The sequence below is a fragment of the Larus michahellis genome, chromosome 1 (assembly GCF_964199755.1).
Source record: "Larus michahellis chromosome 1, bLarMic1.1, whole genome shotgun sequence".
Taxonomy (NCBI): Eukaryota; Metazoa; Chordata; class Aves; order Charadriiformes; family Laridae; genus Larus; species Larus michahellis.
The window spans coordinates 217,004,196-217,026,469 of record NC_133896.1 but is presented as its reverse complement, the minus strand read 5'-3'; the positions used below and the strand labels follow the sequence as shown (position 1 = coordinate 217,026,469).

General features: G+C 46.7%; 1 protein-coding gene across 2 annotated transcripts in view; it reads right to left on the bottom strand.

Annotated features, from left to right (window-relative positions):
• MYO7A (myosin VIIA) overlaps positions 1 to 22,274 on the bottom strand; it is a 108,895-nt gene that overhangs the window by 43,856 nt on the left and 42,765 nt on the right. Inside the window, exons 4-16 of one of the 2 annotated variants that reach the window (XM_074572327.1) lie at positions 22,066 to 22,218; positions 19,100 to 19,117; positions 15,838 to 16,022; positions 14,040 to 14,161; positions 12,022 to 12,164; positions 11,806 to 11,919; positions 11,243 to 11,396; positions 10,505 to 10,581; positions 8,655 to 8,774; positions 7,293 to 7,435; positions 6,644 to 6,854; positions 6,017 to 6,152; positions 5,492 to 5,598 (exon numbers count right to left, since the gene is read on the bottom strand). In XM_074572327.1, the coding sequence (XP_074428428.1) occupies positions 5,492 to 5,598; positions 6,017 to 6,152; positions 6,644 to 6,854; positions 7,293 to 7,435; positions 8,655 to 8,774; positions 10,505 to 10,581; positions 11,243 to 11,396; positions 11,806 to 11,919; positions 12,022 to 12,164; positions 14,040 to 14,161; positions 15,838 to 16,022; positions 19,100 to 19,117; positions 22,066 to 22,218 (1,683 nt within the window). The remainder of the gene's footprint in view (positions 1 to 5,491; positions 5,599 to 6,016; positions 6,153 to 6,643; positions 6,855 to 7,292; positions 7,436 to 8,654; positions 8,775 to 10,504; positions 10,582 to 11,242; positions 11,397 to 11,805; positions 11,920 to 12,021; positions 12,165 to 14,039; positions 14,162 to 15,837; positions 16,023 to 19,099; positions 19,118 to 22,065; positions 22,219 to 22,274) is intronic. The other variant, XM_074572328.1, reaches the window with a different exon arrangement.

The window sequence follows — 22,274 nt, the reverse complement described above, 5'->3', positions numbered from 1 at the left end:
TTCCCAGCACCTCTGTGAAGCTGTAAAGTCTCTAGGGACCTATTCAGACTCTTTCCTTTGGTGTCTCGGACACATTTAGGGACTTACCATGTGCCCAGGGCTGAAAATGCAATAACCAGTTCAACCTACCTGCACCCTGCGGGTTCAATGGGTTAAGATGGACCCAAAATTATGTCAAGTAGGATGGTCCTAATACAGACCCAGAGCTCCAGCTAGGGCAATCACCGGGTTTTTTTTCTTTGTAACATTCAAACCAAGTAAATAGAAGCAATGAGAAAGGCAAGTACAAGGAGGAATGTCACTGAGACAGAAATGGTAGGAGTTACTCCTCCCCTCCCTCTGCACCTTCTCCTCCCACTTTAAGGAGAAGGCTGAATGGTGCACCAGGATGTCCATGCTCAGCGCTAGGACTGCCGGGGAGATGGCGACCTGCTTTGGTGGAAATGCAGAAAGATGAATTAGTGAGTCAGGGAAGTAGAGAGAAGCATGTACCATCAGCAATACTTTGGGGAAAGGTTCTGGACAAAGGACTGTCCTTCCATCTCTTTAGGATTATAAGGTCACTATAATGGGCCATGCCAATATGACACGCTGTTTCTCAGCCTTTTTTCTGAAGTCTGACAAAAATGGTGCTTTTTGTTTGAATATTTTGTTATATGAAGTATCACTGAGGTGGCTTCCAGGTGACCATCGAAATCTGAGGTCCCCTCACAGCAGGTTCTGCAGTGACATATAGTGAAGAGACAGTCTCTCTCCTAGAGGCTGTGCAGTCTGGAAAGTGCCTTCAGATGCAAAGTTGACACAGGCTACGTAACAGTGTCGAGTATCACTATTTTGAACTGCGCCCTCATTTTATAAAACTTACTGATGTTGATATGTTTGGAAAAATCTTTTTTTTGGCTTGGCTGTTCCACCCTTGCCTCAGTGCCTAACAAATATGATCAATTATTATTCATTAGAAAACCTACAAAACACAAGGCTATATTGTTAGAACAACTCTGACAACAACAAAACTCACAGAAATCATCAGTATTATGTCTCCCATTTCCCTGTATCTCCTGTTGTTGTCTTCAGAGAAAAAGACTGGCCTGGGCATTTCAGACCGATTAAATCCAATTCTCTCCTGGATTTAATCCTACCATATCCTAACTCAGGAAGGATTTTATTTTTTTGGTGTGTGGCATTGCTACAACTCTAGAGCAGGGCCCCATGAGATGTTGCAATCCAAACAATTTGCAACCATGACACACGGAGGGGAAGGAGTCCAGCTTTGGAATGAACGACTTTGGGTCATTTTGGGTCAGATCCCCCTCATTGGAATTCCAAGTCCGAACACCCCGAGACGCTGCAGAGGTAAGAAGTGTTGAAATTCAGCCCCATGCAAGGATTTGAATTTTGAAAGTCAGGTCCATCTCTATCATAATTCTCTGACTATCAAAAGATTGTCACGGAAATGTGAGCAGAGTCGCAAAGCTAATGTCACAAAAACCTTTAGCACACAGTATGCTACCCTATGACCAAATATCTAGCAAGAAAGATTTGGGAAGCCATCAGAACCAGTCAGGAGAGGAGATGCAACAGAAAAGACCTAAAAAAGGTGCCAAGAGCCTGTTTGGATGATCATGGCAAAGTTCAATATTAATTGTCTTTGAAGGCTTGGATTTGAGCTCTCCCCTGAACAAGACGTAACCCTGCTCGGAGAATGATGGCATTTCCAAGCAACCCAGAAATGCAATCCAGGAGTCTCTCTTCGCACACAAACTGTCATCTTCCTCCTGCCTCAAAAAGGACAAAACAGGGACAGATTTGCAGTTGCATGGAGGAATAATGTCCTACTGAAGCCAATAGTGGCACCATGATAAACAACAGCCATATCCCACAGATGGGATTAATTAAAATGATTCAAATATCAGGAGAAAAACGCAAAACTTTGGCTCGGGCTGGTTCTGATTTTATCCAAACTGAATTTCCATCATTACAAAGCTCTTCTGAGTGAAATCCTAGAAATCAATGACACAGTCATACAGCTGCATCTATTCAACAAGGCGTAAAAATGCTCTCCATCACATTGGTCACTTGAGATGGATCCTCTATAGATAGTGCAGGAAGAGGAATAAACTGACAAGAGCAAAGCACAATCCTTGCCAAGGAGAGGTGAATATACAACAGAGGAACTCATGTATTCAGTTTACCTTTGGTGTGGGTGTGGGCGAGGGCGACTGGCCAAATGTACTGGATGCATAGCCACAGAGAAACTACATGAAGCACAGGTAAAAAAAAAAAAAAAAAAACAAAAACCAAAAAAAACAAAAACAGAGACAGAGAAGAGCAAATAGTGAAAAGAAGGAATAACTGAAACGGGAACCTGACATTGTTAGTCCTGGAGGTCTGGCTGTTAAAATATTTAATGAACAAAATGCATTAATTCTTAAATTTTTGTCTGTCCCCCTCCTGGCTTTTCCCCTTTGTCTCCATGTTCACTTCCCTGAAGCTGAGGGAGCTGACACTGCACAGCTCTTGCCTCTTGGAAACAACTCTTCTACATCTTTGAACCTCACTCATTATCCAACCAGTTTCAGCCACCCCCACTCCTTTCCCTCACACATCCCTGCTCCCTTGTGACCGGTGCTCTCAATGCACAGCGGGTTGGAAGATGTCAGGGAAAACCCAAGTTTTCACTAAAATTCTAAATAAGTCCCTCCCTTCCTCCCTAATTTTAATCCAACTGATCAGATAGTTTCTACAGAACTGAAATTTTTGCTTTTCCCTTCACTGGTTTCCATCCCCCACTGCTCCTTCTACCTGTTCCTTGAGCAACCAGTGCTGTCAGACCATATTGGCTGGTTCCTCAGAGGAAGGGCGTACAATTCCCACTGAATCCACCATTTCACCGCTCAAAGCACTGTTCCGATTCAGCAAACTCATGCAGAGAGACCTCCTCCATCATGGGCATGTATAAATCAGGCTGCACAGTCCCGTGTGCTCCAGCAGTACCCAGTTCACCACACAGGTTTCACTGTGCACAAATATTAGGTCTTTTGGGGACCAAACGGTTATTACAATATTCACATAAACACCCTTGATTAGCTTTCAAACTTCTCCTAGGTGTGGCGCTCTCAAGTTCCTGTCATATAAGGATCCCATTTGAAAGACTGCATGTACAGCAGATATGAACTTGCTTTTCATCGACTCACAAAATCCCATAAACTCATCAATAAGCTCCTGACGACCAAAGGTTGGAAGCTGTTAAGCAAAACGCCTCATTATTTGATTTAGCCCTTAGCAAAGCAGCCATTTGTCTCCTTTTAAGGGAAGATGCCAGATTTGACTGACCTGGCTTGAGTGTCTCTGGAAGATTTCTCCACAGATTCTCTCACTGATGCTCAGGGAAGGTGTGCACGCTTCCAAGAAGAGCCTTTGCCCCAGCTCTTTGCTACATGCAGTCCATTCCCATGACCCACGCTCACCTGCCCCTTCTTTTGGGGAATGTGTTTTAAGAAAGGGCCTGCAAAGGTCATTGAATTTTGGTGGAAAGCAATGGCAAAATCATCACCGCCCCACGTTGGATCCTACTCATCTGAGCAGTTCTGTTTGCTTGGTGTTTAGGGGATCTGTGCTCTCCTAGTTCACACTAACATTACGCATGATTAGGGGAGCTGGCACACAATGTTTCTTCCTCTTCCAGCTCCAAGCTAGTCAGGTTACTAATCTCTCATTCAAATAAGAAAAGCAGAGATCATTAAAGTATCAAAGCACAGGGACCACCAGGTTTATTTCAAGAAAAGTGCTCTGATGCTTTAAAAGGTCTCCGCTCTCATGTCCTAGGCAAAGCCCAGGTGGACATCTCAATTTTGCTGTCATATACTTCCAGCATATCTTTTAAAGATTCTTGGTAGGTGTTCCTGTGAAGAAGTCTGTATGATTGTGTAAACCTGAGAGCTCCCTCTCTTTGATTCCCCAGAGTGTGTCTCCCCTCTGCCCGAACAAGCAAGAAATCACTTCCAAGGTGAACTGCAAAGCTTGCACCGAAAATAAAAAGCGTTGAGGAGCAAGCAATAAAAAGCAAAGTAAAAGGCAGCACTGATGCTCAGGGAGTTAGCGCCTAGTTCAGCAGGAGTGTCCACATCTGGGGACAGCTCTGAGCCCACTGGGAGAATCATGCCAATTGGTAGCTGAATTGGGGCTGATAAATGTTATCTTGTTCTTAATGAAGTCAAAAGGATCTTGACCGTTCATTTCAGCAGAAGCAAAACTAAGTGGCTAAGGGTTATGAACAAGGCTTGCAAAAGTGGCTGTAGCCTATTTAAAGAAATTTCTTGGGAATTTAAACATTTCTTTCCCTTAGGAGGCAAAGGAATTCAGCGCTTATATCTGTTTGGTACTCCTGAAAGTTCCTAAGTCCCTTGGATCATCAGTGGCATCAGCAGGCAATTGGAGACAGGACCCCCAACTTCTAAAAAAACTTGGTTGCTTTGGAAAATTTTCTCCCCACTCTCTGCAGTCCCATGGCTTTGCCTGGGGAAAGACTGGGGGATTTGGCCATAGTGACCTACCTGTGTAGACTTTCAGGTTCTGCAAGGCTGATATTTTATAACAGTTTCTACTTTAATTTGGGGAGCAGGGCTAATGATGTCTTAGTAGGGAGATGTAGATATTCAACTTACTCAAGAAAACATCATATATTTAGAAGCCTAGAATGGTTTGGGTTGGAAAGGACCTTAAAGATCACCTAGTTCCAGGGCAGGGACACCTCCCACTAGACCAGGTTGCTCAAAGCCCCATCCAACCTGGCCTTGAACCCCTCCAGAGATGGGCGAAATAGTCGCTAATCTCAGCATTTAAGCTGGTATCCTAGTAATAAATGCTCAAATGGGATGGGAAGACTTAAAACAATAATTGTGCCTTTCTCCAAATCTTCAGCACACGTGGTCTTCTCCCACACTGAGACAGGAGTAAGCACACACCTTCCTGGAGTACTGGGATCTAGATAGGGGAGCCTTAAAGTTCAGCTTTCGTAACTGGTCACCTGCCTCTGTTTTTGTAACAGTAAAACACGACTGTTGGCTGGTCTCTCCAACCCCTGCTGTGGTGCTTAATGGCCAGCCAGATTGTCCACAAGTTCTGCTCTTGTCCACAACTATTTGGTTTTTACTTCTCACTCTATTATACCCAGATCTGGACTACTCAGCTGCAGGGGGTAGCTCTTTCTCTCTCAGATTTCTACAATCACAAACCTTATTGTCCCCATCCTTACACAATTATGAAAAGAGCAGTCACAGCACAAAATAATATTTGATGAATTGAATGCAGTGAACTGGGGGTGTGAGTGTGGATGTATCCGTGACACCGCATGAACGCTTTCTGATGGTTGGCCCACATTAACGTGTTGGAAACAGCCCAAACAGCATCAGAGCAATATGACTCTTTGCAAATCTTCTGCCCCTCCCAGGAACAACCCCCGTGAATAAAGATCTTCTCTCGCCTGCATTACCATTGCCACATCTGCTTGGAAGATCTGCTTGATGAATTTGTTTTTTGAGGAATGCACCAGCTGAATGATGTCTCCATGCAGCGTGTCCCTGTTTTTCTCCAAGAAACCTAGAGGAATAACGGGACAACACGTAGATAGATGACACAGTGCAACATGGCCGGGATGCGCCCTGCAAGCAGCCTCTGGATTGCTGGGCTACTGGCAACTGGTTCTTGGGGAGGTACTGAGGGTAATGAGTGGGCAGAGAAAGGGGGACCAAGAGAAGGAAGACACTGGCACATCTTGAGACTGGATCAAGGTGCACGTGGTGCAAAGCACTGCAATTCTGTCATGGGCATGCAGGAGTGAAAGAGCACCAACATCTGCAGTTCACGGGCACCGCTGAAGGTCCAAGTCACTGCAGCCAGAAAAGGAACATACTGACACTACTACAGGCGACCATCCTGCTCTGCTCCAATGCGGCAGCAGCTCGCCTTCCCCCCAGCATCCCCTCACACCTGCAGTTCCCCAGGAGCTGCCCCATACCTTTTGTTTCGTAGTAAACAATTCCAGCGAAGTGGTTAATGCCGAACTGTGTTTCATAGTTGTTCTTTGGAGGAATATAGTTGGTGTTAAGCTTGTGCTGGGAGTTCAGCTTGTGTAACATGGTGGCATCCGTACCCTGTGCACGCAGGAAAAGATCTGATGTTTAACCAGGGTTTGTCCTACTAAAATAATTTTCCAATCAACAGTACATTTCTTTTTTTGTCTTGAGTGACAATGTGTATTTATTTTGAGAAGAGATGTGTTGGAAGGGATATCTCAAGTGCAGAAACTAAAGAAATTGATTAAACATCACCGGTATGTTGTGCTATATTCAAGATAGCACTCCAAAGGGAATACATTTAACATTATTTTCTCTTAAACTTTGTCAAAGACTGTTCTTGAGCCTCTTGCAGGAATATTCTTCCATCAGAAATACCAACTTGTTTTAAGCATGGTTGTGGTACTCATGGAAGAAAATGTGACAGAGCAATAAAAACTATGAATAAGCAACCCAGTGGTGGATGTGCACTTGGGGCTGATCAGCCCTCTCACAGGTGCCAGCATGCAAAGTGCAAAGGGGGTAAAAACAGGAGAGTCACCCGCAGCAGGGCTGAGCCCAAAACACACCTTGGGGAACTTGCTTTCCTCGTCAATGAGGGAGATGATGTTCATGGGCTTGATGGCAATCATGTCCAAGGCATCCTGGTTATCAGTGAACTCGATGTGCTGCCAGTTGATGTTCTCCAGGTTGTACTCCTCCTGCTCTAGTTTGAAGACGTGGCGCACAAAGAACTGCTGCAGGTTCTCGTTCGCAAAGTTAATGCAGAGCTGCTCAAAACTGTGGAGGGAAGGTCAAGGAAAGGCCACTTTAGATCCACCATGCTTTATCTTTGTCCATCTCTCTCCATGATTGAAGCAGTACTCTCAGACCTTGTCAACCACTCCGTAAGGTTGCTGCTGGATGAGAATTTCCTTATTGGTTCAGATAATCAGTTTTTCTCCCCCAAAACGATGTTATAGACATTATACCTGTGTAGTCTAAACCAATTGGAGGTTACCTCCTATGGCTATTACGTGGCCAATACTTAAACAACTAAAGGAAATACATTGTCTGCTGCAACATAAAAGTGATTAGTTCTGATAATCTCTCATATAGAAAAAAGCTTCACCCAGTCCAGTCCTGCTCACCTCAGGAAAGGTGAAAGGACTGCAAGACCTTGACTTTGGGGTGGTGAACGAGGGTTAAGACCCGGTTCTTCTTTTGCAGGCTCCATACCTGTTCACAGTGAAGTTTTCAAAGCCAAAGATGTCCAGGAGGCCAATGGATCTCCTGATACTTTTGAGTTCCTGGGAAGGAGGTCTGTAAATTGCAGCGTTGATCTTCTCCACGATCCACACAAAAAGCCTCCCGTAAATTCCCTGCAACATTCCAAAGGTAGAGCTCACCGAGACGTGTTGTCAGTTCACCTTGCTAGTCTGTAGCACCACTCAGATGGCACAGGCTCCCCTAAAGCATGGCCAGCAACTGGACTGTCCTTGAGGACATGTTCACCAACATTTATGCCAGACTCTTGGTACGGTTTAAAGCTTCAAGAGCTCTTATGTAGGTCAAGAAAAATGGATCTGAAAGCCTAGATAAAAGACAACTGAAAGCAAAATCCCCAGATTTTGGATCTATGGGCTTGCTCTAAAGCCAGACAGTTCTTTTCTTGGTTTCCAAACATCTCTCTCTACAGATCAGCAGAGCCTTGTTACGCTGCTAGGCAAGCCGAGGACATCTCACCTGGACAAGGTGCTGACTTAAATGTTGAAGCACTGGCTGAACTTGCCAATTTAATGGAGCAGTCATTGCTGCTTCAGTAATTCCAGAACTCCAGTTTTACAGTGTTATTAATTTATTTTATATAAGCTACAGCAGTGCTACCAGGAGGATTCAAAAGCCCATCACCACCAGGTAAGTAAGTCACTGTCTGAATTTGCAGACAAGTTAGGTATCAAACCAACTAGCTTGATCTACCAGTTCCCCACAGATAGAGTGGGGGGACCAAGTTGGCCAAAGTATGCCACCAGTGCTTGTTTTGCAACCTTACACGGGGCTGCAAGCAGCACAGCAGTGATATACACCCACCCCATCACCCCAGAGCCTCAGGTGTTGCTCTCTCTAAGTGCTCTGATGGCTGCTGAACTGCTCTATCCCTGTTCCTGTGATGTTTGACTTTTTATTTACTGCTGCAGACATGCCCAAATCCTGCAGTTCAGGTGTGGGTGTTACAGGTGTTGGTAGAGCTGCTCTGATTTATAGCAGCTGAGGATGTAACCTTGGGGCCCAAGGTGAGATATTTTCCTGAAGTTGAGGTGAAGTCATTTCAGAATGCTGGCTCCTTTCACAGGTCATCTTTGAGTATAGATAGTCTCAAGTCCAGATTGCTAATACCTTGAAGACCAGGCTATCTAGACTCCTTCCATCTCAATTCCTTGTGCATGCCAATGAGAACATAGTTTCAAGGCCATCTGCTCATCTGAGCTCACATGGGCACCGAACGAGACACTTTTCCTGTGCAGTGGATGCTCTGGTCTCAAAACTGGCAGATTTCTTCAGTTTATCAACAAAAGCAGACAGGAATGCCCTATGATTTACCTTTACAAAAGCATCCCTCACATCCAGCGCTTGTTCCATGCTGAGAGGGGTGGATACAGTCTCACCCCTGGTGATTATAGTCCGGCTGGTAAGGCAGTTCATCACATCCTGAGGGTCAACCTGGCAAAGATACCACCAAACACTTGTTGACTTTACAACACAAGAAGTCCTTACAATGACCTGAGCTACTGGCCTGAATGTGCATGGCCAGAGAGGAACAGTGCAGCCCTCCATGGCTGGAGGTAAATGACTTTTCTTATCTGTGCAGAGCAAATATCTCAAACGATGCCACAGGCATTTTCAGAGAGAGTAATTAACACTTTTATACAGTGTTGTACTATGGAAAGTGTTCTTGGGACTTGGTGTGAGATGTTAATGAGGTGTGGGGAGAGAAGATGAAAAAGCAAAGCCTGCAAAGCTGTATCCTACCAGCATGAATGTAGCTTTGCATCCCTTCACCCCTTTTCATACTTCTGAGATCAAGCCAGGGAAATGGCCACCCCCTGAAGTACATGAAAACAGCCTGCAGGCAGCTATGGATCACACTCTGGGACCAGCCTGTGGAGATGAGATGGTGTCCCTGAGTCCTGATACCTGCTGGGGAGGCCACGGAAGAATGCTCCAGCCACTGCATGGACGGTTTGGGTGAGGGTCATCTCACCTCACTTCAGATACACACAGTGTAGTGAACGGGATCACGCAGCCAAACCAGTTTCAGAGCACAAAAAGGTGAGATGCGGGGAGTTGTTATTCGACTCGGCTCCATCTCACCTTGACGGATGCTTATCGATCCCTATCTATGCAGAGATAACTTGGGGGGAGCTGTGGAAATGGCTCAGCCCGGGGTGGGGGTGGTCTCAACACTGCATTACAATAAGAACTGGCACCCAAATGGTGCCTTTAACAAACAAAATGCCCTGAGTCACATCCCACCACTATTCTGTGAGTGTGAGTGCCAGACATCACAAAATAAACACCACTGTCAAAGGGGCCATCAAATCACCAGAGATGACCAGCCCAGATAGTGCAATCCATTCAGGCACAATCCTGCCCAGTCATTGAAACAGCATATTTAAGTCCAAAGTTCTGGGGAGGAAAATGGGGAGTCTTCCAAAGATACAGCTGGCCTGTAGGAGATTCTTCCCCCCTTGCCCAGGACGCTGTGCCAGGTAACTTCCCGGGACTGAGTGGCCTTACCTGAGAGAGAGGGTAAGTGATTCAATAACATACGTATGATGTCTAGCATGCTTTAAGATCGTGATCTGTGCACTCCTTTAAGGTATTCATATCTAGCACGCTGCTGGTTTCTGTTGTTACTTTTTGGGATCGCTTTTTAGTGTGCTCTGTGAATTGTGGTTTTTTTTTCTTTCCTTAAGTTGCAATACTGCATTCTTCCATTATAGCCATAAAAACTTGCAATAGTGGTGTACCGGACCTGTGAGTGAAGTCCAAATAAATTTCTAATTTGAACCTCTCAGTGAAGTCTTTTTCTCTCCGTCACATATAGATGACACCTCTGTCTCAGTTACTGTAATGAACTCTCTCTACATCAATGAGGGAAACACTCCATTTTAGGAACTGAGCTATTTTGGATGTCTTTTTTAGGGTGATTTGCCAACGAAGCAGCTGTTTCTCACCACTGATGTGAAGGAGAGCTCAGATACCCAGCTGAGATGGAGACACCCACCTTCATGCTGCCAGTGCAGGGCAAGACATGGCTTACCCGGGCCTCTCCAGCCTCCTAGAGCTGGTGGTGCAAGAAGAGCCTGGCTCAGACGAAGCTTTGCCACAACACTAGGAATATGGGAACGAGCCAGAAAGGGGACAAGCAGCACCGCAGAGCCACTGACCTCCAGCAACGATGCCGCAGTGATTAGTGATGCCGACTGAACAACCTCGCAGGCATCCAGGTTGTCATAGGTCCGAGCTGGGGGGAGAAAGGCAGAGGGAGAGCAGTCAGCAAGGGACACAGCTCTGCAGAAGTTAGATGGGGAGTGGGAAAGGGTCTTTCTCCAGTGGCTCCCTGTGATGGCCAGGTGAAATATGGCCCTTAGAAGCGAGAGAAAAGTTCATGTGACTGCTGGAGAACTGCTGCTGGCTGCAAAGGACCTGTTCTCTGCTCTGCCAGTCACCTGAAATGACTGACGGGGTAAAAACATTTCTAGCATATAAGTGCTTTAGGCTTCTGTCTTCCAAAGAGGCTTTTTAAACAACTGTGTCATTTCTGACAGCAGGGCGGTTTGGTACCTTTACAGAGGCATTTCCAGTCACACAGGCGCTTGTCAAATGCTCCATTAGCCTCTCCTTGCAAAACCTGAGTCTGCTGAATGGCCTGTGGCCATATTCCACCTCCCCACATTCAGGAAAGGTGGATGTCACTGAGAATCTGGCAGCCCTGCAGAGTGGGCAGGTGGATTTATTCCCCCTTTCTTGTCCTTACACGCCACGATAAGCACCGGAGTCCCTGACATGGCACCATGGTATGTGATCTGAATAAAGCCCTCCATCCCTAAGCTTGGCTCCCTCTCACCGTGCAGAATAAGGAGTAGAAGTGCGCTGGACCTCGTCCCTGTATTTTGTCTTGTTACCTTCATATTGCAGGTTCCCCATATGCAGGATGGCAGCCAGCAGCTTGGAGATCTCCCAGTTCTCCGTGTCGGTGAACATAAGGACCTTCATTGCGGAGCGGATGTTGGCGTACTCCTTGCTATCATCTCTGCCATCGCAGGTTGTGCAGTTACCCTGGGGAGGTGAAGAGGTCACACAGCGCATGGGGTAACAGTGCAGAGTAGTGCACTCTCTGCTCTGCCTTGATGGGGCCGCACTTGGTGTACTGGGTCCAGTTCTGGGCCCCCCAGTTCAAGAAAGACAAAGAATGACTGGAGAGGGTCCAGCAGAGGCTACAAAGATGATGACGGGACTGGAGCATCTCTGTGCTGAGGAAAGGCTGAGAGCCCTGGGGCTGTTCAGCCTGGAGAAGAGCAGGCTGAGAGGGGATCTCATCAATGCTCAGCAAGAGCTAAAGGGTGGGTGGCAAGAGGATGGGGCCAGACTCTGGGGCTGCAGAGGAAGTACCTCTCACTTCTCTCTCCTTTGCTAAGAAGCCCTCACCACATCACTCCACCAAACCTCTGCTTCGCTGTGCTCTCACCATCGCAAGGTAGTTGTAGTCTGTGGCTTTCCCAAGACCCAGCTTCTTCTTCTGCTCCATCGTCATTCCTCTCAGCATGCAGTAAAACACGTGGTAATTCCTCTCGTCCTGGGCCTGCAGTAGAAGAGCAAGTGTTAGCTCTGCGAGGAGAAACGGCACTGCAAAGGTCGACTGACCGAGTGCCCGCTCCCACGCCTTGCGTATATATCACCTTACCTGCCTGCAGACCCGGGACTTCTCCAGCAGGTACTGTTCAATCTTCGCTCCCTCGATGGCTCCCCTTTTGTTGAAGTGGATGTCGATGTACTTCCCAAATCGGCTGGAGTTGTCATTACGGATGGTCTTTGCATTCCCGAAAGCTGTGGGGAAGAATTGCAGTGGCTTAGAGAGGACCTGATGCACGGGGGATGACGGCTTTGGTCTCACGGGCAAAAAAATAATCAAAAGAGGGGGCCTGAGAGGGTAAAATCAGCCCCAAACTTTTTCCTTTAAGTTCGGCTGGCTCAGTTTCATCTCAGTGTGGGGAAACAGGATTTACCGCAGGTGACTGTTGTCAGAAATAGAGAGGAGCACAGAGAAGGAGGCATGGGAACGGGGCGACCTTATCCAGGGGGAAGGGCCAGGACAGCAGGATTTTGGCAGCAGCGGATGAAATACAGGAGGGTTGAGCAAGGCTGGCAGGAGGATGCTGCAGAGCGCGAGGTGACGCTGCGCGGGAAATGACAGAGCTGCTGGTGAGTGATTTTGGTGACTGAGAGGGGAAGGAAAGAGCTCATCCTTTAGGGAAATACGTAGAACCAAGCCAGCCTCCAGAGGGAGACTCCTCCCTGCAAACTGGCTGTGTGCAGAGGAATGTACCCATGTCCATCCTTTGTGTAGGTGTGGACCACTGGCATGAGAGCCTTGGCCAGCACGCCCTGGCTCCAGGATGGCTGGCAGGTGATGGAGATGCATTTGAAACACAGAACCTTTCTCCCCCTCAGTCCTGGCAGTGATGAAGTGCATGTTCCAAAACACCCTATGTGCGTGCCATGATGCTTTCCAAGGCCAGCGGTCAGGCAGCCCTGCGGTGCCCCGAGAGCCTTGTTGCATCTTCATACCACAACTGAAGGAAGCTCCAACAGAGCACGGAGAAGGAAAGCTCAGCTGGTGACTTTCTCATCTGCTCTGCTAACATTATGCATGGAAAACAGTTGGGATATTCGCATTTCCGTTGATTTCCAGGGGGTTATTTACCAAGAAAAACACTGCTCTCTGTGAGGAGCAGGAGAGGTAAAAATCGTGTTATTCTTTAAGGAAAATGTTATTTTTCTGCATAAGTGCAAAAGGTCCATCTGGCACCATGCTGGGGCCAGAGGGTCAGATCCCTTATTTAATTTACAGACATCCAATTAAAACAGCGGGGCTGATCCGCAGTAACAGCTTGCTAATGTTATCTATTAAGGCCATGAGCCAGTTCTCATTATCTGGTTCTTTCTTGAACCACCTCTATTTCTTTTTCTGCATTCCGCTGCCGTTCGCTGATCTTGGAAGGAAATGGTGGGGTTTGCTATCGTGTATTGCCAGCGCAAGGTGCTTACTCTGTGAAGCTCTGGTCTAATTAATCTCATCATCTGCTGAATCAGCAAAGAATCGGAATAGGATTTTTGCAACTATGGTCAAATAAAACAAAACAAAAAAAATCAGCTGAATGCAGTATTTACAGGATATTGGTGTTCTGCATACAGTTATAATTCCAGCTCTGGAAGAGGTGGTGAGATTTTTCAAAAGAGATTTGTGTATTTGGTTACCAGCATTTTTTAAAATCCCAGACTACACAGAGAATTAGGTAAAAGTCAGGCTTCCGCTTTGAAATTCTGGGGGAAAAACGTACTGAATTAAGTGGATAAAACATGTTTTTCAATTTTAAGTGAATAAAACAATTGAAAAAATTTTCAGGTCAGCTGAAATATGTAACTCAAAAACAGCTGTCAAAAACAATAATGGAAAATTTAAGAGCCCAAATCAGAGAATGTTTGTCTTGTGAAAAATAAATTCAGATGGAAAGAAACCAAATATGCTGTTTAACAACTGTTTACATCATTGCTTTTGATACACTTTTTAATTTTGTCACTTTTTAAAACTCAAAATACAACAGAATGACTTACATCTGGCCATATTTTGTGGTTCCTGAATCTGATTTTTTTTTTTTTTCTTGTCAGCAAAAAAAATGCCTCCGTCATGTGAGGCCTCACCTTCCAAGATGGGATTTGCCTCCAGGACCTGCTGCTCGATCCAGGAGTGCTGACCGCTGATGGCAGCCAGGAACTGCAGAATCAGTTTTGTGCTTTCTGTCTTCCCTGCTCCGGATTCACCGCTGCAAAGACACCGGGAACTGAGGTCAGTGAAAGCCCTGCTGCCCCCCTGCCAATGTCACTCTCTCTGTCTCCACAGGGACTGCTGTCTCCGTGCCTCCTCTGTTAACACAGGTACGATGAGGCCACTAAAGATGGGTTTCCAGCATCCCATGGACTGGCTGTAGGAGAAACGGTAGGACACAGTACCAGACAAATCCAGCCAAGGTCCAGATTTGCTTTACAGTCCATTTGTCCCAAGCTGTTGCTTGGGTTTGGGTCTCTCCAACAAATGCCATCATTCAATCAGTGCTAAGAAGGTCAGGAAGCACTTTCAGACAGTGCTTTTCCAGGTATGATCACCAGACCATGAGCCTGTGGTTCAAGAGCTGGTTGGTCCCACGGAGTAGCTTCATCGTCAGTCTTGAGCTGCCAAAATGCACTAGAAGGCAGACTGTGAAACACTGCCTTTTAGAGGCAGGCACTTTATCAGGTCCCCTAGACATGTCCAACTAAGGGGCAGATAGGAGAGGAGAAGATCATGGGGCAAGAAGCAAGAGTTACTCCTCAAAGCTTTCTCTCCACCGAACTCTGACTCCTGTTATCTTGCATGCCCTTGTTTAAGCCCTGACCATGTCACCCTGCCATGCAGGTTCTGAACGCAGGCTGTCACACCGATGGTGGCAGTTCTGGAGCAGGGCACCACACTCAGCGCGGGCCCTCTGATGGTACAAGAGGAAGGGCTGGGCAGAAATCCCGTGCTGTAAGTCTATGGCCTGTCCAATACATGGAGTAACCAGTATAAGTGATTTAAATGGACCTTCCTGGTGCTAAATAAAAGAGCACTAGGGACTGCGCCCTGCCCCCGTGGCCCAATTGCCTCACTTCTCAGGGTTGGCTGGCCACTGGCACACTGCATCACGCCTGTCCTTGATTCTCTTCTAGGCCCCATATGATGCTATTTTAGCCCCTCAAGGTAATCATTACTGCATGGCCTTTTCAGTCCCTCGCATCTGAAATACGGTGCACGGGGAGCTCCAGAGTAATGTTTTTATGCAATGAAATCTGAAATACCATGCATGGGGAGCTCCAGAGTAATGTTTTTATGCAAATGAAACTTAGAGCAGGCACGTCTTGGAAACAGGTGGTGCCCTGAAGGCACCAAGACTGTCCGGGGATTCAAAACTTGATAGGACAGCATTGGAGGGCTGAGGGAATCAACAGTTGGGACAGACACTGAAGTGAATTATACCCATAACTGTGACCAGGCACTTCTTGGTGCCCAAGGTTGACCAGTCCAGAGCAGAGCCATGCAGGGAGACACCAGTTCAGCAGTATGAACAGCCACAGGTCCAGTGCTCAAGCTTGTCCCAGGCCCTTTCTTGTGCAGAATGTATAGATCTCTACATCTTTGATGGCTGTAGGAGTATTGAGCTTAGATTTAAATTTGAAATTAAAAATGAATATGTGATCTATTGGGTTGTAGGGTAAGTACCAAAGGATTGATAAATAAAGCATCTTTACTAGGAACAGTGACTGCAAACAGAGACCTCCTCTGCACTGGGAATATGTGGATGGAAGATCTAATAGGTCATTCAAATTTCTGATTCTGTTTGATGAGCTGCTCCCTATCAACCACGTTGCAGGTGCTCAGCATCCGTTTTCAGGATATGGCTCACTTGGGAATTCATCAACTCACCTTATGATACAACACTGGTCCTTGTTGTTGCGCTGCATGTTGAAGTAGCAGTTGTCAGCAATTGCAAAGATGTGTGGTGGCATCTCACCAATCTTTTTGTTGGTGTACAGGCGTATCTGCTCAGGTGAGTAGATGGGTAGGAGCTGGTAGGGGTTCACTGCCACCAGTATTGAACCAGTGTATGTCTGGAGGAGAAGCACATGAAGGTTTATGGGGACGGTGAGATGTAGCTGAGAGGCTTTGGCAGCTTGGATGGAGTGCAAAGGCCAGAAAAATCAAGGCTTTTCAACGGCTGGATGAAAGATGGTGTTCAAGTCAAAGATGGTTGCAGGGTGGAGCCTGAAGCAAAATTGTAACAAATATCCCAAACTATCTAAATCAGTTCATACTCAGCCCTGCTCATGCACAGCATGGATTCAAGCCTTAATTCCTATTTCAGATGCTCCTCAGTTAAGCTTCAGAGTTTCAAGTCAAGCTCATATTTGCAAAAATACCGCCAGAGCCAGCACATATTCATACATACCTATGCATTGCACAAATTATGAGAAACGAGAGATGAAAGAAACCTGAAGACGATTGCCATATCTCAAAGCAGGACCAGCTGGAACCAAACCACTCCTGACAGACGTCTGTCTAACCTGTTTTTATAAATCCATGACAGAGCTGCTAAGCCTCCCTCTGCAACACATTCTTCTCTACCATCTATGTCTAACCAAACTACTCCATGCTGCAATTTAAACCTTTGCACATTGATATGGTCCATAAAGTCCCAACATACCCCTTCTCAGCTATTTCTGAGTCATTTTGGGAAACGGCTTTTTGTCCATCCCATGCTCTCTGTTGCACTGAATGAGCAAAGCTGTCCTGAGCCTTGGGCAGCAAAACCCTTCCTTTGTGGTGTCTTTCTTTTAAATTTCTGCCCTTCCAGAAGCTGTTTCTCTCAAGCCTCTCACCAAAGAACTCATGACCTCTGTCACCTTGTTCAGACACAGCCCTGAGGTTGGGAGGCTTGGCCACATCCCAGGCTCAAGGCAGATATTCAGGATCTCCTTTGCCAACTTCAGCTGTCTAAAAGTTAGTATCTAAAGCAAGTGAGTCAACAGGGCTCCATCTCAGACTAACCAAGGGGCATGAGATGAAGGCTACTTTCACTCCATGACTTCAAAGGAGCCAAGACGCCTTCTCTAGGTTAAGTTTTGGAAACTAAAGTTACAGGATTAATCTCACTTTTCTTCCCTGGTGGGACCAGATGTGAAGGTGCCCTCACTGCTGCATATATTCTTTCCAGGGGAAAAAAAAATACAATTTCAATGTAAAAATAATCCTTATGGGTTTTTATCTGCATGGCCTAAACCCAACAATAAGCCTTTGGCACAAAGCAGCAAGGTGGCAAAGGCAAGGTGCTTGTGAGCGGAGAAGAAAAACTCTCTGTGCTCTGCTGGCTGCTCCTCTTTTTGTGAATATTGCAAACTGGCTGATGTATAAAAAACTCTGACATGTTCCTCATTTCTGACAGCAGCAAGATAACTACCACTGCTGGGGAGAGCAGTGGAAAGGGAGACACAAGCCCCAGGTTGAGTTCCTCCCATCAAGCCCAGCATCCCTCGATCATGATGGAAAGGGCTCGATTGGAGTGAGATGACAATTTGTTTGCCACCATCTACGCAACACTTCCCCACCAGCTCAGGCTTGCTGAAAGGCAGCCAGTAGGTGGCAACTGTGTCCTATAGTAGGGATGGTGAAAGCCCTGAGGGACTCAACACTTTCTAGCCTCATGGCCAATACCAGAGAGCAACTTTCTTTTCAGCCCCAGGTGAGGTTTGAATTTACAGTGGTAACTAAGGAAGGATATGATAGCCTTCCCTGTAATAGTGGGTTACGTGCCAGTAAGGGAAAAAAGCTCTTTAAGCTCGAGAACAAAGTTGTCACAAATCCAAAGGGTAGAAATTGGCTGTGAAATCACATAGAATGGATGTTAAAAGAAGAAGGCATTGAAATAAGAAAGCGGAGAAGTCCCAGAGCAGCCTTCAACAGGGACAGAGCAGGTAAGCTTAGAGCTCAGAGAAGGAATGAGCTCAATTTCTGAATGGGATCATGTCACCAAGATCCCCAAGGGACACCAAGTCTCCTTCCTGGGAGCATCTCCTGTGTGAGATGCTTGAAAGGCTCTTTTCCTTGTCATAATTTATTACCAAGTCAATTTTAGGGACATTTCTAATCTTCCTTGAGCCTCTTCTCAAAAAAGACTGACCCTTTGCAGAAATCCCTGTGTTTCAGCCACGCTGGTCTGCTCTGCCCCAAATGCAGCCAGCAAGACTTTTAAAGGAGTTAACCATTAGTTGCAGGAATGCGTTCTGGATGCTCTCACTGACCCTTCCCTTGTGATCCACAAAACACTTCGTCAGCACAAACTCTTGTACTATTGCTTGTTTTTGTAGGTCTTCCCTAGTTGATAAGTACTCACCATTTGCCCAGTTCTCACGGCTGAAGGCAAGCAAAACTTTGTCCGCTTTGCTGATGAGGGGCCAAAGGGCACCAATGTTCTCTCTCTGGTTTCTATTGCTGGGTGAAAGCAAAGCCCTCCTGTCTTGGGAAAATAAAGCTTTACCGATAGGCTGGGGCTCTGCCATGGCTGAGCACAGGAACCACATCTCAGTGCAAACTCCTTACTGCCTGCATGACCTACATCTTAATTAGCCCCAAACAAATCCTTTCTGAGCCTGCTTCCCTCGCTACCCAGAACACCGTGGCTGACTTCATCTGGATTTTTATGGGGTTAAAACTCGACCAAACATTACTGCGTCTTGGCTACCCTTAGAGAGCAGCAGCAGTCAATGGTTTTGTCTCCAGAGAAGGAGTTCTAACCTTACTAGGAGTCCAAACTCCCCACCAGATGCTCTTTCTATACAGCGTGGCTTCTCTCAGTGCATGCAAGCCAAACCGTGGGCAGCAAGCCCTTGTTGAAGTTTTCCTCATTTTGCTGCAGAAGTTTCTTTCCTCCAAGTTAATGTCATTACGGAGAAGCACTTACAGCTTTAACCGCATTCACAGGTTGGGGCCTTTCCAGCTCTGGGAAAGTGTCACAACTTCACCGTGAGGGCCAAGCTCTGCGGCAAAGGGGATGATGCTCTCAGTGCACTTGTGAAGCAGCAGCAATGGTGGTGCAAAGTAAATGAGAATGCCACAATGGTGAACAGAAACAAGTGATCCAGTGGCAGGCATGACAGCGATTACAAATGACAGCGCCAAGAGTCATACTTACCCTCCCGCCGCAGTTTGTCTTACGAGTAAAATGTGAGGGGGGAGAAAAAGGAAAATTATATTTTATTAGAGCAGAATTACACCCTCCACCAAGCTAAGGAGATGAGGAAACAAGGGGGACTGAAGTCCCATTGGAAAAGTCACCCTTTACTCAGCAGGCTCAGAAATCCTTTCAAGCAGTGAAGGTAAAGTCACACTGAGCTTCACCATCTTTAAGACAGAGCAAATTACACCCTGGAAAAAACCACCTCAGGACACTGGGTATCCCCTACCCACATGGCATCCACACGGTTCCTTGGCTTTGCAAAACTGCCATCAATATTTACCGCGTTCAGCACAAATCAACTCCTCCCAGTGCCACCACTCTTAAAAGATGAGACCTGAAGTTGGGTTCCTGAGCATCCAACAACACACATGTAGACAGAGGTGGTTTACACGCCTCTCCACCAAGCTCTGTGCTGTACGTAATTTTGAGATTGCACTAATTGCTGTGTTGTACCCAGGATCATGGGCCGGCACTCCAAAGCCATTAGTGGTGTGGAGCAATCAAGGCACAGTAACTGGAAGCTCTGACATACAAATCCCTTTGTGGGATGGGGCCACCCCTTATGTACTTGCTCTGTAGGACACATGGCACTGTCACCACCAGACCTGAAGAACTCGTAAAGAAACCGCACGGTTACCGAGTCACTTCAGCCCAAATCACCACCCACACTCACCTCCAAGTTAGCAGCTACTCTTTGCATTAGCCCTCATTAGTATGATGCTGCCAAACGACTCCCTGCCAAGTGCTCATTCATGTTCATAGTCTCCCTGGATGCCTGTGAATAGCTTGGTGAGGGAGCTCAGAGGCAGAGCTTTACTGAAGGAGCTGGTTTTATTCACAGGTAATCTGATATTGCACCCATGAAATCTTATCTGAGGACCTTAGTGAGGCAACAGGCCCTTGCCTGATGACATAGGGACCCTGGGAGAGACACATGGACACCAGTGAAAAAATACCCAACATGACACCAGCTTTCTCAGAGGGCAAGAGAGAGCTGCAGGAATCCACTTGGTACCACTGCAGGGTGCCCACAAATGGGAGAAAAAGGGGCAGTGCTCAATGGATAGATGTTCCACGAATGACCCAATCAACTACAAATTATTGGCTACTTGTACTTCTTGGTTGTTTGAATTCAGTTATCCACATGAGTGCTACATCTAACTTTGAAGATGGACATGCTCTGAGCTGGAGGAGGTTGGACTATAGACCTCCAACGTGAACTTCCCTTCCAACACAAACTCTTAAATGATAGGCAAGCTCAAGCCAGCTCAAAAGCAATCACCTCATCTGACACGCACCTATTTTTGCACAGCTGAAAGGCAGTCTTGGCTCTGTTGGCACTATTGATAACTCTGGTGACTGCCGTGGGTGCTCAGTGCACATGGAGACACCTCAAGTATGAATTTGGCCCTGCTAACTTTTGTTAGTTTATCATTATAAATGCTGAGGCTCCCTAAAGAGAGCTCCAGGGAGTAACTCAGTTCATCTAACATCTGATTTATTTTCTGGTCATGGCTTTTTCTCTAAACTGACGTAGGCATCACGCACAACAAATAAGGTGCCTCGGTGAGAGATGAATACGGGGGTTTCTATTCTCCTCCAAGATTTGGGGAATTAGAGATGCCTTTTCAGCAGCCGTATCTCCTTTCTCTAGCATTGAAATCCAACTCTGAAAGAAGAGATGGGTATCTTCAAGAGTTGGAGGCAGGGAGCTGTCAGCCGTATGTAACAGAGTGGTCTGTTCTCCATCGTTGCCCAGCTCTAACCCAAAACCATCCTTTCAAAAGGTACTGGACATCAAGCAGAACAAGCAGACTTGACAGATAAAATCCTGGATACAGTCTGTTAGCTTATGCTATCTGGGAAGTCAGACTGTACTGCAGTACCCTCTGGCCTGAAATTCTAGTAGTCTTAGAGCCTTTTGAAAATCAGATTGCCAGGTGGCTTTGAAAAGGCCTTCAAAGGCACAGCAGACACTCAGATGAGTTCCTGAAAACTGTAGGATTTGAGAGCAATACCACATTTTCCACATTTGCGAAGTCTGCTTGAGTACATCAGGTAGTGGCAAACACACACACACTCTCTGCACTGCTGCCCCAAGAAAGTGCACCAGACTATGTCAGCACACGGCATACTGATAAAACCAGCCGCGAAACCTGAATGCTGACTCTTGCCCTGCTGGGGAGGTGGCCTTTGTGATGTTATTGCAGAAAAGAGATGCAGTTCTGGCTGGCTCCTGTAAAACCCTCAATTTCTGAATATGTGGTGGGGTTGGCAAGGCTGCACTTGGGTCCACCGGACGTGACATGACTGAGCTGACCTAAGGAAGGACACTGCTGTCCCCAGACATCAGCTGTCAGGATCCCAGGCAACCCAGAGCTAATAAGTCATAAACACAGATGGGGGAGATACTTTAGAGCTGTTCTGGAAGTTGCTCACTTCATTGTTCCCAGTTATTTCATGCATGCACCTCCTCGTCCTTCTTCCACCCCTTGCACCTCTGGCAATTGTTGTCTTCACCCACTTGGGCTGAATGAGTTCAGTGGGAGAAGGACCACATCCAGCATGCAGTTGTCAAAGGCTTTTGCTTTAGGATTACTACAGCATGCACATGGCCTGGGTTGAACTGGTTATTGCGTGTATAGAAAGTTAATGCATGTGCCCAAAACTTCTACAAGGGCTACACAGCGAGTGGCAAGGACTGTACTTATTACCTAACTCATGGGGTCTTTCACTGGAACATCCATGAACCCTGCAACGTGTCCTCTACAGTGTAGAAGCCCTCCAGCACTTGGGTCCAGGTGAAGGTAGAAACCCAGATGCTCAGTTCAATTAGGGTTTCACCCATGGGGGTTCCCCAGAGCTAAGGAGAGAAGGGGATGCAGTACAGAGCAAGAAGTGGAGGTGGCGAGGACACTTACATAGATGAGGTGCTCCCGATAGCGGATCAGCAGGTTCCTGAGGATTCCTGCCTCGTTCAGGTCCCCCAGGCGGATCATGTCCTCCACTCCATGGATGGAGGTGGGGTGCATGGGTTTGATGTGGCTGGCATTCTGCGGGGAAATCCAGTGCTCCTGGGAACAGAGTGAGGACAGAGGAAGATAAGGCAAGTGAGATACCACTGGGGTGG